Raw genomic sequence first — 14,189 nt, 5'->3', positions numbered from 1 at the left:
AGGAGAGGCCAAGGGATGCCGTACAGGGTTTTGCAGATTGGCCTGTGTCCAGGGCAAGCCAGCCCGCAAAACCCTCCAGGAGAAGCAGCAGCTCTGCAGGGAGCAGGAGATCTCTGGAGGGTTCTGCACTCCCCTGTCTCTGGCAGCGGGACCAGTCCGGGGGACCCAGCGTGCAAGTGGTGGTAGCTGCAGCCCCGTACCTGTCACATGACAGTGAGCAGCCCAGCAGGGTTCCGACCACCTCCTCGCTGAACTGGGAACCCAGCAGGAGAAGGGCCCTGAGCAGCTCCTGCCGGGCAAGTGGCTCGCTGATGGAGTCCAGGTGGTTATGAATGCTCCTCACAGCCTCTGACACCTGGAAGGGAAATGGGGAGATGGGGGCCTTGGCTTCCTTGCACGGCTATTGATCTGGGGAGCCAAGGACCTGCTGCACCTGAGAGCCATCTGCCCTCCCAGAACCTCTTCACCAGCCCCAGGCCTAGAACACAGCACCAGTTCCCAGCCTACCGATTCATAGACTGCAAGGCCACAAGCGGTCATGGTGATCACCTAGACCAGGGGTAGGCAACCTATGGCATGTGTGCTGAAGGTGGCACGTGAGCTGATTTTCAGTGGCACTCACACTGCCGGGGCCTGGCCACCGGTCCAGGGAGATCTGCATTTTAATTTCATTTTAAATGAAGCTTCTTAAAAATTTAAAAAAACTTATTTACTTTATATACAACAATATTTAGTTATTTATTATAGACTTATAGAAAGAGATTTTCTACAAACATTAAAATGTATGACTGACACGTGAAACCTTAAATTAGGGTGAATAAAGGAAGACTCGGCACACCACTTCTGAAAGGTTGCTGACCCCTGACCTAGACTGACCCCCTGCATTTCACAGGCCAGAGAACTGCCCCCCAATAATGCCTAGCACCCAGAGACAGAGTCTCCCACGGATGGGCTCCCCCAGCACGGTGTTCTCACTGCAGCTCTTACCCTCACCAAGCCCAGGCCGGGAACCTCCAGGATCATATGCAGCATGTTCCTGGCCGTCACTGCGTCATGGACGCTGGAGTCTCTCACGCCGTCGATAGCAACGAGGAGGAAGTCCATGCTCTCGGACGGGTTGAAGTACTTCCCAAACAGCTGAAACAAACTGCTAGTGAAACCCCTTTGCTGCCCAGCGCGGATCCGGTCAGTGGCCTAGCAGCCAGGACTGGCCCGGCCAGGAGTGCAGGCAAACCCCACTCTACCGGGACAGGCCTGGCTTACTGCACCTGGGCAGCACAGTACCCAGCCAGCAATCGGAAGCTGTCATGCATGGCAGAGGCCAGCGTGGCAGTGCACGGGGGCACAATACTGCGCAGCACGGATACACTCTCTAGTGCTCAGCAGGGGCTGGTGCTCGTGCGCAGATGCAATGATGCCTTTTATTGCATTAATCTCTGAGGAAGCTCCCAGCAAACCTGACAAGGAGCTGGGATCAGGTTTGGATGAGCCCCAGTGCATCTTGCGGTGTGTCATGTAGGCAGGTATATTGGGCTGCATTAGTAGAAGCATTGCCTGCAGATGGAGGGAAGTGATTATTCCCCTCTATTGGGCACTGGTGAGGTCACATCTGGAGTATTGCGTCCAGTTTTGGGCCCCATACAAGAGAAAGGATGTGGACAAATCAGAGAGAGTCCAGCAGAGGGCAATGAAAATGATGCGGGGGCTGGGGCACATGACTTGATAGCAGCACTACCTGCAGGGGGGTTCCAAAGAGGATGGAGCTCGGCTGTTCTCAGTGGTGGCAGATGAGAGAACAAGGAGCAATGGTCTCAAGTTGCAGTGGGGGTGGTTTAGGTTGGATATTAGGAAACACTATTTCACTAGGAGGGTGGTGAAGCACTGGAATGGGTTACCTAGGAAGGTGGTGGAATCTCCATCCTTAGAGGTTTTTAAGGTCAGGCTTGACAAAACCCTGGCTGGGATGATTTAGTTGGGTTGGTCCTGCTTTGAGTAAGGGGTTGGACTAGATAATTTCCTGAGGTCTATTATTCTATGAGGTGGAGTGGGCCATAGGCAGGTCTCTGTCCCAGCTGGATGGGGTTAGTCACATCCTGGGTCTGTCCCTTCCCCCTGACACCTAGGGTGTTAATTTCTGACTCCTGATAACTCTGGGCACAACAATCCCAGGAAGCACTGACTGTAGTTACCGATGTGATATTGCTGATGTTGGTGACCCAGAAGGCTCTCTCAGTTTGACTGTCCTTGAGGATCTGCCGATACTCTGCACTGTGATTCACCAGCATTTTGGCTGACCCAGGGAGGGGAAACAGACAACAGGCAATATAAATCAGACCTTCGGTTACAAACAGGAGTTTTGCAAGCAAGTTTAGAGAGGGTGTGTGAGAGAAAAGTACATCTAACAAACATACTGTAAACTCAGGCCAATAACCTGTTCCCCCATCCCTCCCCCAAACTAAACAAACTAACCTCCCTGGAAGAGTAAAAATAAACCAGGCAGAAGGGCAGCAGCAGCATGGGGCTCTCCAGTTGATTGCACTGAATGCAGCATGTACGATTACCAGCCCTGTGGGCAGGTAGCATATGTGGGCATTTGGCCCAAGGAGCTACTGGCCATCGGAGACCAGGAGACGAGAGGGGCTGAACTGGTGGAGCCAAGGGAGACAGTGAGGTACATAGAGGAGACTTTTAGGGATGCAGTAGAGTAGTCCCACTCCCAGTCTGACAGCCTCTGTGCTGCTGAGGAGGGTGAAAGTTTCGGGGAAGGAGAACATCGAGCTGGGGCAGAGGGAGACGATCCCATAGTTGGGACCCACCTTCCAGATGAAGTCATGATGTCCTCTCACACTGAGGCTACCCCTCCTGAGGCGGGAATCCCGCTTACAAAGAGAAGCCAGGAAATAGTAATGGGGGATTCAATCAATAGACATATAAACAGTTGGGTTTGTGATGATTGGGAGAACCGCATGGTAAATTGCCTGCCTGGTGCAAAGGTTGCAGCTATCACGAGACATCCAGACAGACTTATGTGCAGTGCTGTGGTATGTAACCTAGCGTTTAAATCGGCCTCTGTATGAGATAGCTAATGTGAGTGAATTTTAAAAAGTCTCCAGATGTGATCCTGGTAAGCCTGACTTCAGTACCAGGCAAATTGTTGAAACTATAGGAAAGAACAGAATTATCAGACACGTCGGTGAACACAATTTGTTGAGGCAGAGCCAACATGCCTTTTATAAAGGGAAATCATGCCTCACCAGTCTACTAGAATTCTTTGAAGGGGTCAACAAGGATGTGGAGAAGGGTGATCCAATGGATATAGTGTACTTGGACTTTCAGAAAGCCTTTGACAGGGTCCCTCACCAAAGGCTCTTAACCTAAGGAAGCCGTCATGGGATAAGAGGAGGTTCTCTCATGAGTCAGTGGTTAAAAGATAGGAAGCAAAGGACAGGAATAAATGGCCAGTTTTCACAGTGGAGAGAGGTAAATAACGTGGTCCCCAAGGATCTGTGTTGAGACCAGTGTAGTTCAACATAGTCATAAATGATCCAGAAAAGGGTAACCAGTGAGGTGGCAAAATTTGCAGATGATACAAAATGACTCAAGATAGTTAAATCCAAAGCAGCCTGCGAAGAGCTACAAAGGGATCTAAAAAAAATGAGGGACTGGGCAAGAAAATGGCAGATGAAATTCAATATTGATAAATGCAAAGTAATGCACATTGGAAATCATAATCCCAACTATACATACAAAATTATGGGGTTGAAATGACCACTCAAGAAAGAGATTTTGGAGTTATCGTAAATAGTTCTCTGAAAACATCCAGTCAATGTGCAGCGGCAGTTAAAAAAGCAAACAGAATGTTGGGAACCATTAGGAAAAGGATAGATAATAAAACAGAAAAATATCATAATGGTTCTATACAGTGGTGAGCTGGAGCCGTTTCCCACAGGTTCCCAAGAACCGGGTGCTAAAATTAGACCTCCGTGGAGAACCGGTTGTTAAAGGGCCAGGAGGTGGGCAAAGAACTCCGGTCCGTGGGCGGGACCATCCTGTTGCTCCCAGGATTCCCAGCTGGGGAGGCTGAGGTTCCCCTGGACCCTCCCCTGCTTCCCCCCAGCTGCAGCGTGGCCAGCTGCCGGCACCAGCTGGGCAGCTCAGCTGAGCTCGGGAGTCGTCCTGCTGCCGCTTTTTGAGTAGCCCAGCAAGTGGGGTGGGAGAGGGGGCTGCTGCAAGCTCCAGGGCTAGCCAGAGGGGAGGGAAGGGGAAGGGGCAAGTGGGGCAATTGGCCCAGGCCCTGCAGGGGCCCCCGGCCCCACGAGGATGTCTCCCCCGGGCTCTCCCCTGCTTCCCCCACCCCACAGAGCCGCAGCATGGCCAGCAGCTGGGCAGCTCATCTGAGCTCTGGGCTGCCGGCAAGGTAAGGGGATGGGGGGCTGCGAGCTCCGGGGCGGCAAGTGGGGCAATTTGCCACGGCCCCCTGGCCCCACGAGGATGTCTCCTCCCGGCCCCTCCCCCTCCCCCTCCCCCCCTGCAGAGCTTCAGCCTGGCCAGCAGCTGGGCAGCTCAGCTGAGCTCCTGAGTCATCCTGCTGCTTTGAGATGCCGGCAAGGTAAGGTACGGGGGAGACTACGAGCTCCAGGGCTGCGGGGGGGAGGGCAAGTGGGGCAATTTGCCCCAGGCCCTGCAGGGGCCCCCAGACTCTCCTCTGCTTCCCTCCCTTAAATCAGAACTTTTTATAGGGAACCGGTTGTTAAGATTTTGGCAGCTCATTATTGGTTCTATATAAATCTATGATGCGCCGAAACCTTGAATACTGCCTGCAGTTCTGGTCGCCCCATCTCAAAACAGATATACCAGAATTGTAAAAGGTGCAGAGAAGGGTAACAAAAATGATTAGGGGAATGGAACAGCTTCCATATGAGGAGAGATAAAAAATATGGGGGACAAGGGTACACTTCAAACACTGTATCGCCGTAGCTGCACTGGCGCTGTAGCGTTTAAGTGAAGATGCTCCTATGCAAACAAGCTCTTAATCCACCTCCCCGAGAGGCGCTGGCTAGGTGAGTGGGAGAGGTGCTCCTGCCGACAGGGGTGTGGATTTTTCACACCCCTGAGCAATATAGTTATAACAATATAGGTCTGTAGTAGAGACCTGGGACTATTTCGTTTAGACAAGAGATGACTAAGGGGGGATATGATAGAAGTCTATAAAATCATGACTGGTATGAAGAAAGTGACTAGGGAAGTGTTATTTACTCCTGCACATAAAAGGAGAACTAGGGGTCACTTTATGAAATGAATAGGCAGCAAGTTAAAAACAAACAAAAGAAGGTATCTGTGCACACAATGCACAGGCAACCTGTGGAAATTGTTGCCGTGGGATGTTGTGAAGGCTAAAAGTATAATTGGATTCAAGATAATCAGGGCATGTAACCCCATACTCTGCATGTCCCTAAACCTCTGACTACCAGAAGCTGGGACTGCATGTCAGGGGATGGATCACTCAGAATTTCCCTGTTCAGTTCATTCCCTCTGAAACATGAAGCACTGGCCACTATCTGAAGACACAATATTGGGCTAGATGAACCATTGGTCTGACTCAGTATGTCCATTCTTATGTGAGTTATGAAGAGTAGAATACGGATAGAGGAAGCAAAATACATCTGTGGACACTCAATTGCTTGCAGGACTAAGGAGGGTTTCTTTAAAAAAAGTGTATTAGGAACAAAAGAAATCGTAGCAGTGGTGTAGGCTCATTACTAGATGGAGACTGTATAAAAGGTTGCAGAAAAGACGGAAGTGTTCAATAAATATGTTTTTTGTGTTGGAAACCCCATGTTAGTGTATTTAGGAAGGACAAGGGTCTCCAGTGCTCTTACATTTTAGCAGCTGCATGAAGGAGAAGAGGTGGTGAAGTCCCTCCACAGCCGATTGCCAGATCTCCTGCTCCTGCTCCACACAGCACAGAGTGAGACACCCCACCAGCTGGCCCAGGACTCTGAACTCCTCCACTTCCTGACGGAGAGAAGGAGCAAAGGGAGTCACTCGCCCCTGCAGACCTAGCGCAGCGAGTCCCCCTGGCATTGCCCTAGCAGTGGGTTAGAACAGGGGGAGGCAGAGGCCACCGCAGAGAGACTGGAGACAATGAGAGCAGGAGGAGCTGTGGGGCCCATCACCAGGGGCTGAGGAAAGCTCAGCAGGGACGGAGAAATCTGGGCAGCAAAGTCAACAAACGTTACCCCCGAGTGGGGACCCAGGTAACGAATGAACTAACGTCCAGTCTCCATCTCAAGGGCAAGTTCCTAATCCCAGCCCCTTCTCCCATCCCCCTCCCTTCTTTGACCTCAGGCCCAGGAGCTTGGAGTCACCTTGGACTCCTCTGCTCTGCCTCCTGCCTCTCTCACTCCATCCTGGAGCTCCCCAGAGCCCTCCCTTTCTGTGCCGCCCCCAGCCTGCCTGCTCTCTCCTGCCGGCTGTCTCCTGCAGCCTTGTCCTTTCGTCTCCCCCTCCTGCAGCCCCTGCACTGGCTCCCTGCTCTTCCCCACCTGGCACCAAGCCCCTTGCCCTCCTCTCCCGGGGTCTGCACAGCCTCCCCACTCCCACTCCCCAGTTCTCTGGCGCTTTTGGCCCCATCCATCCCTTTCACTGTGTCCCCTCCCACCTCCCTCATTCTGTTCTGCTGCCCCAGCCTCTGGGGGCACATCATCCGAGCGCCCCCCTCCAGCTGCCAGAGGGGAAGCCCTTCCACAGGGGGGGATGGAGCATCTGGAGCAGCTCAATGGCCCTGAGCATGCAGAGCAAGGGGCGTTCATCTGGCAGCCTGGCAGAAGCTGATGCCAAGGCATCCCACAGGCGTCTGACAAAGGGGGTGAACAGACACCTGGGTTCGGAGGCTGCTGTCAGGGCAATCCTGTGTAAATGCATTGACCCTGCAGAGCAGACTTTGGTGCTAGGGGAACAGCGGGGAGAGTCCTTTGAGACAGAATGATGGAACTCGACCCAAAGCCCACTGGAGTCAGAGGAAAGACCCATCGACATCAGGGCTCGTTAGATTGGACTCCTACTGAGGATCTTGCTGAGTCACTATTCTAGGCCTGCATTTTCCATGCCAGGGCGTGCTGCACCGCGAGGCTGTTCAGTGTAGTTAGGAGGTGGCCAGGGTCACAGGCTGCTCACCTGGAATTTGCACTGAGACCCCATGAATTCCATCAGCCACCTGATCCTTCCCACTGCCCTCAGCCGCTCATGTACCTCCCTGGATGTGGTCCAGGGGAGCAGGACCTGAGAGAAACAAATTGGGACAAATTGCTAAGGAGAAGTACCAAAAAATAGTCCAAGCACATAGGGAGAAAATCAGCAAGGCAAAGGCAAAAATGAGTTCTAACTGTCAAGAGACATAAAAGACAATCAGAAGCAGCTCTATAAATGCATTAGGAGCAAGAGAAAGACAAAGGAAAGTGTGGGGCTACTACTCAGCAGGGAAGGAGAGCAAAGAATGGATGACACAGACAAAGCCAAGGTGTTTAATGCCTTTTTTGCTTTAGTTTTCACTAAAAAGGTTAATGACGACTAGATGCTTAACACAACAAGGGGGCAGGAATACAGGCTAGACTAGGGAGAGAACAGGTAAAAGACAATTGAGGTCAGTTAGATGTATTCAAGTTGGCAGAGCCTCATGATATTCACCCTAGATGGAGCTAGGCAAAGAAATCGCTGAACCTTTAGGAGGGTTGAGGTCCCAAAGGACTGGAGAAGGGCAGACACAGAACCTGTCTTCAGAAAGGGGAACAAGGAGGCCCCAAGGAATTATAGACCTGTCAGCCTAACTTTGGTACCCAGAAAGATACTGAACAAGTTATTAAACAGTTTGTAAGAATCTAGAGGAGATAATAGGGTAATAACAAATAGCACCATGCCAAGCCAATCTAATTTCCTTCTTTGACAGGGTTACTTGCCTAGTGGATGGAGGCAGGCAGTATATGATGATGTATATGAAGTTTAGTAAGGCTTTTGACACAGTCCCACAAGACATTCTCCTAAGCAAACTAAGCCAGTCTGATCCAGATGAGATTACTATAAGGTGGGCGCCCAACTGATGGAAAGATCGTACTCAAGAGGAGTTATCACTGACTCGCTGGCAAAGTGGGAGGGTGTCTCAAGTGAGGTCCCCCAGGGGTGTGCCTGGTCCAGTACTAATCAATATTTTCATTAAGAACTTGGTTAACGGAAAAGAGAAGATGCTTGTAAAGTTTGCGGATGACACCAAGCTGGGAGCGGTTGCAAGCACTTTGGAGGACAGATTAGAATTCAAAATCAGCTTGCTAAATTGGAGAGTTGGTCTGAAGTCAACAAGATAAAATTCAGTCAAAACAAATGTGACATAACACACTTAGGAAGGAAAAATGCATAAAAACAAAGTGGGGGATAACCGGCTAGGTGGCAGTACTGCAGAAAAGGATCTGGGGTTATCATGGGTCTCACACTGAATATGAATCAACAGTGTGATGCTGTTGTGAAAAAGGAAATGCCATTCTGAATTGTGTTAGCTTGAGCTCTGTGTCCAGTTGCAGGCACCACGCTTTAAGAAAGATGTGAACAAACTGGGGCCAGTCAGAGGACAGCGACAAAAATGATCAGCAGTTTAGAAAACCTGACCTGTGAAGAAAGGTTGAAGGAATTGGGCATGTTTCATCTTGAGAAGACGGAGGGGGCACCTGTAACAGTCTTCAAATACGTTAAGGGCTGTTATACAGAGGATGGTGACAAATTGTTCTCCATGTCCCCTGGAGGTAGGACAAGAAGTAATGAGCTTAATCTGCAGCAAGGGAGATTTAAGTTAAATATTAGGGAAAAGTCTAAGGGTGGCTAAGCACTGGGACAGGTGTCCTAGGGAAGTGGTGGACTCCCCATCATGGAGGTTTTAAAAAACAGGCTGGACAAACACTCAACAGGGACAGTCTAGGAATGCTTGGCCCTACCTCAGTGAAGGGGGTGGAGTAGATGACCTCTTGAGATCCCTTCCAGCCCTGCACTTCTGTGATTCCCTCTTCCCAGGTTCTGGGATCGAGGAGACCGAATCTCTGTTAAGGACATTTCCCTCTTTTGGGAGCACAAACCACCCACAGAATCTACTTCCTGTGGCCCCAGAACTAGAATGTTGGGGGAATCTAGCTCCGGGCTTTGGCCAGGTTGGTGGGGCCCATGGTGAACACAAAGGAATGCCAGGTTCACATGAGGGCTCAGTGGAGAACACAGCAGAACCCGCCCACGCTCCTCCACCCCACCCCATACAGACTTTTCAGATGTAGTGGGGGCACTTGGCCCTCCAGCCCAAGAACCTTTGTAGAGAACGTACTCTGAGGAGCCGAAGGCACGGGGGTGTCCCATGCTTGGGATTAAACAGAGCCTTGGTCCCTGAGCCCCACCCCAGCTACAGGACTAGTCGCCTTCCTGCCCCCACGCCTCCAGACCTTCAAGATGATTTGCAGCACCAGAAGGTTGGGCTCCTGATCCTCGCACACCAAGGCCTTCAGCATCTCATCCATGGTTTTCAAAGTCTGCATGCAGAGCAGAGGAGAAACCAGAGCAAGTGGAGTTACCCAGCCAGGTGATGAACCAATGCCTGGCGTGTGACACCCCAGGTCATAGCAGCCCCTGGTATTACAGCTCACCCACTCACTTGTACCCGCAGGGGACCTACTACAAACTCCTCTTGGCAACAGGGCCCCCCCGTCTTTGCTCTCCCCAAAAAGCCCACTGCACACAGTCTATCCCACTGGGAGAGTCAGACAGGACTCCACATTTGGAGGGCAGATTTCCAGCCAAGCTTCGGCTCCCCTGGCCTATGTGCACCTGAAGCAGCCGATCTCAGGCCTGTGCCCCCAGCCACACATGGGGGATGAATGTGCTTGTGAAGGGAGTGTCTGTTCCCCACTAATTGTCAGTGCATGTGAAGGATAAATGCCTACTACTGCTACCCTAGGCGGGAGTTACTCCTTTATCTGGGCCTGTGCTTTGGGGCCTGTGCTTTGGTGCTGCAGGTCCTGAGCTGAAGTCCTGTCGGGGAGCTGTGATCATTACACTCTTATGCCAGTGCCAGGTAACCCAGGGGACAGTACACGAGCGAGTGGCAGGATTCCCACTCAGTTTGGGACGGCTCAACATGGCCGGTTTGGGGCTTACTTTGGTGTAGAGAGCAGCCTCCACCTCCTCCATGGTGTTTGCTGGAGGAAGGGAGAAGATGCTGGAGAAGCAGGTGGCGAGCAAGCTGGGTTGTGTCAGGACCAGCAGCGGTAGCTTCATTTTGCTAAGAGAAGAGACACATGAGGATTTGGGGTCTGAGGCGGGACTGATGTGCTAATATTGCCCTCAGGCTCCCAGGACATGGAAACACCTGCAGGGGCTCCAGCTGGCGGGTGGCAGATGAGAACAGGCCAGGGGGTGGTGGAAGGAGTTGGTGCTGCCTTCTCCCATACCAGCAGGCAGGGACTTAGTGTAGCCTGCAGCTGTCTGCTGTGACCCCACCAGCACTCACCGGCTGGGGCAGAGATCGCTGCGCTTCACCAAGAAACAACATCCTGCAAATGGCATGGACGGGAGACTAGAGCCTGCTGGCACCAAAGCGCCTCTGAACCCAGCGGCCACAGTGCAGAGGAGCCTGCCAGTCCTGTCGCTGGGGCAAGAGACCCTCCCACCACAGCCGTCTGCACTGCGGCTGCACAGTCCAGGCCAGCACAGAGATGCTGCATCAGCCCGCAGCCGGGCAGAACCGAAGCAGGGAACTAAGCCCTGCCCCTGCCCATTGCTCTCAGCCTGCTGGACAGGGCACACAGCTGTGTGCAGGGGGGCAGGAAGGTGGGGACAGCCCAGACAGCATTAACCTCTTCACCCCCACTGCCAGAGCATGGCCCCAGCACATGCAATGAGGTGCCAGGTGACTACTTGAGCTGCCCTGCAGCCGCCTCGTGGCAGGCAGCAGCCAGTGAGGAACAGCTACGCCCACTGCTGATGCAAATCCCTCCCCTCTCACCCCGCAGAGACGCGATCATGGCCAATGCCGTCGCCTGCCCGTTGTCAGGAAGCCAGTGCGCAGTGGGAGAGCTGCTCCAGCTCCTGCCCCGCCTCCTCTTCCCATTCCTGGGGAACCTATCGAGCCAACAGCGAGCCCAGCTCCAGCCCGCAGCATCCATCACCTTCCAGACGCCTGATGGACAGGGGAAGCTCAGAGCAGGGCGCTAGTGGCACTGAGAGAGAGCCCCCCATGGCACAGGCAGTGGCAAGTTCCAGGGCTCAGCCTGCCCAGCCTCTCAGCCACTGGGAGTCGCGGAGCTGCCAGTGTGACGAGCTGGCACAGCTGGCACCGACTCCAGTCGCTCGCTCCAGCAGCACCTAACTGCCCCTCTCCCCCAGAGGACCGGTCCTGCCTTCCACGCTCCTCCACCATATCTTCATAAGGCCACGTGGAGAGGTCACCAGGCACCGAAGGATCCTCCACCACCTACCCACTGGTGCCAGTCCACATGCACCAGCACCATCATCTGGTGCCACATTTCCTGGGGGAATCAGAACATGGGGGAGGAGCAGAGTGGGGAATGCCCTGGAAAACTGGCCATGCCAAGAGGCTGGCGTGTCTGACTGCACGTAGCACTGGCTGGGGCTGGGCCGGGCAGGCTGGGTACCTCAGCTTCATGATGGCGAGCATAGCTTGCTGACGCATCACGCCGGTCAGGGAGTCGACGGACTCGTGATCAATCAGCTCCTGAGGAGACAATGTGGGGAAATGCCAGCTGGGCTCCAAGCTCCTGCAAGGCCTCCGACAGGAGCAAAGCGCAGGGCCTGCAACACGTGGGCTCGGCAGCCAGGTCGTCCTACTGCAGGCTTGATGGTGTGCAGGGCTCCAGCCGGGGAGCGCAGTGCAGGGCCTGTGCTCAGTGTCCCAGTGTCACACGCCAGTGCTCTGCAAAGGCTCCATCAGCATTATCACCCAAGGACTCCACCTGAGATCAGGCCCCCTTGTGCCCGGTGCTGCACACACACAGTGAGAGCCAGTCCCTGCCCCAGTTCGCTCATGAGCTAACTAGACAAGACAAGGCAAGGGAGAAATTGAGGCACAGAGGAAGTGACTTGCCCAAGGTCTTACTGCAGAACTGGGAGTAGAACCCGGTGTGTTGAGCCCCAGCCCACTGGACCACCCACCAGCCCACGCTGTCCCACGTTCAGGGAAGGAGGTTAGCTCTGGAAAGCTTTCTGCAGCGCTGGAGAGCAAAGACTTTCCAAATCTATGGAGCAGATTTGTTGCTAGTTCCTAGTGGGCACTGACTGCGGGTGTTGGGGCTCTGGGCAGGGAGACTGGCGTACACAGAGCGACCCGGTGACTTGGGAAGCTGGGTGCAAGGGAACAATCTACGTTTCAATACAGTTATATGTTTAGGAACAAAGACGGCAGGTCACACCCACAGCATGGGGGGTCCTAACCTGGGAGCGGTGACTCTGGAAAAGACTTGGCAGTCATGGTAATCAGCTGCCCATGAGCTCCCCAGTCACGAAGTTGGGGCCAAAAGGGCTAATGCCATCCCAGGATGTACAAACAGGGCAATCTCCAGTTGTTAGAGGTTATTTTCCCTCTGTATTTGGCACTGGTGTGACCGCTGCTGGGATCCTGTGTCCAGGTCAGTGCCCACAATTCAAGGAGAAAGTTGATAAATTGGAGAGGGGGTCAGAGAACAGCCCCAAGAGTGACTGAAGGACTGGGAAACATATGCCTGAGTAGTGAGAGACTCAAGGAGCTCAATCAGTTCAGCTTAACAGACGAAAGTTACAGGGTGACTTGATGACAAGTCTGTAAGTACCTGGGGAAGCAAATACTGGATAATGGGCTCTTCAGTCTGACTCGATCCAATGATTGGCAGCTGAAGTTCGACAAATCTGCAAAGATCTCCAGGACAATCACTAAACCCGCCAAGATAACACAGCCCCAGTGTGTGTTTACTCACGCTTTATCTTCCCCACTAGCAGGGCTTTGTCCACAAAAGCAGGCAGGCTTCTGAGGTGCTGATGGAATCCAAGAACTTGAGTTTCTTGGCCTCATCCTACGCCCCTTGGGAATTGAACTTCAAACAGGAAGGTTAGAGCGTGGAGAGAAAGGAGCTGCCAGTGGGAGAGATGTCAGAAGCTTCCCCCAGTGCTGCTCAGGCTTTGAGTATCCCAAATGGCAGAAGGCCGATCATCCGGCAACAGGAGTGACACTATCTGGGGAGGGGCAGGGCAGCTCTGTATGAAACCGGACCAGAGGAGGAGCAGATCTCACGGGGTGCAGGTGTCAGAGAAACCCAACTGCAACATGGCAGCTAAGCAGCCAGACAGAAAGTGTTAGCAGGGGGCTTGACAGAGTGGGAGGAACATCTGGGTAGGACACCCTGACACCCCAATATTCACCACTGTCATGTCGATTAGGATATGTTTGCCTACAGAAGTGCATATTGTAAAGGTATTGTAAAAGTCTTTATCTGCTAGACATTAATGTCTCATTTGGATTGTATAATATGCTATTTACTGTATGTGCAGTTGTTATGAAGTTCAGCACTGTATGTGATCCTGAAACACATTGTGAGGTCAAAACAGCCTATCAGATACAACAGTAAAAATGCCAAACAATGGCTTCTTGAGGAAATGCACACAAACAGCATAGAAACCTCTGAGATAACGCTACACAGTAGAACTGTGGACCCAGGTCGCAGCAAAAGTTTTGTAGGTGGGAAGAGGAGATAAAGGGAACAATGACATCAGGGGACCTCACGCTCCCTGCAGTAAGACATCTGCAAACACCTGAGGACAAATGTGAATTATGAAGTGATAGTCCCAGGCTGGAGAGAGATTCCTAACCTGTACTAAGAAAACCTAGGAAATCCAAGCTGCACAGCAAGAGATAGAATCCAACACAGAGATTTGCCAAGTGTAGATCCTATCTATCTAGTGTGGAAAGCAGTTTGCATGTGTGTTTATTTACTAAGGTAATCCTGCTTTGTTCTGTTGCTATCTCTTAGAACCACTTAAAATCTACCTCTTGTAGTTTAGGAGTCTGCTTCTTATTTGTGCCATAGCAGTTTGTACAATTAGTAACTGGGAGGAGGGCAAAGGGTTAGGCATACTCTCTCCATATCAAGGGAGGAGGCAAATTTCATAAAACCTTT

The 14,189-nt window shown here is 52.4% G+C and overlaps 1 protein-coding gene across 4 annotated transcripts in view; it reads right to left on the bottom strand.

Annotated features, from left to right (window-relative positions):
* LOC120393022 (maestro heat-like repeat-containing protein family member 7) overlaps positions 1-10,296 on the bottom strand; it is a 35,753-nt gene extending 25,457 nt beyond the window's left edge. For all 4 annotated transcript variants that reach the window (XR_005591879.1, XM_039517657.1, XM_039517655.1 and 1 more), the window contains exons 1-7: positions 10,183-10,296; positions 9,471-9,557; positions 7,177-7,281; positions 5,880-6,015; positions 2,190-2,290; positions 988-1,137; positions 201-355 (exon numbers count right to left, since the gene is read on the bottom strand). Coding sequence is in view for 3 of the 4 variants with exons in the window: in XM_039517657.1 (XP_039373591.1) it covers positions 201-355; positions 988-1,137; positions 2,190-2,290; positions 5,880-6,015; positions 7,177-7,281; positions 9,471-9,557; positions 10,183-10,215 (767 nt within the window). In the remaining variant the exon portion in view is untranslated. The remainder of the gene's footprint in view (positions 1-200; positions 356-987; positions 1,138-2,189; positions 2,291-5,879; positions 6,016-7,176; positions 7,282-9,470; positions 9,558-10,182) is intronic.
* Between the last annotated feature and the right edge of the window lie 3,893 nt (positions 10,297-14,189).

This window comes from Mauremys reevesii, unplaced genomic scaffold (genome assembly GCF_016161935.1).
Source record: "Mauremys reevesii isolate NIE-2019 unplaced genomic scaffold, ASM1616193v1 Contig137, whole genome shotgun sequence".
NCBI classification, from domain to species: Eukaryota; Metazoa; Chordata; order Testudines; family Geoemydidae; genus Mauremys; species Mauremys reevesii.
Note: the sequence above shows the minus strand (reverse complement) of the source record. Positions and strands in the feature narration are given on the sequence as shown.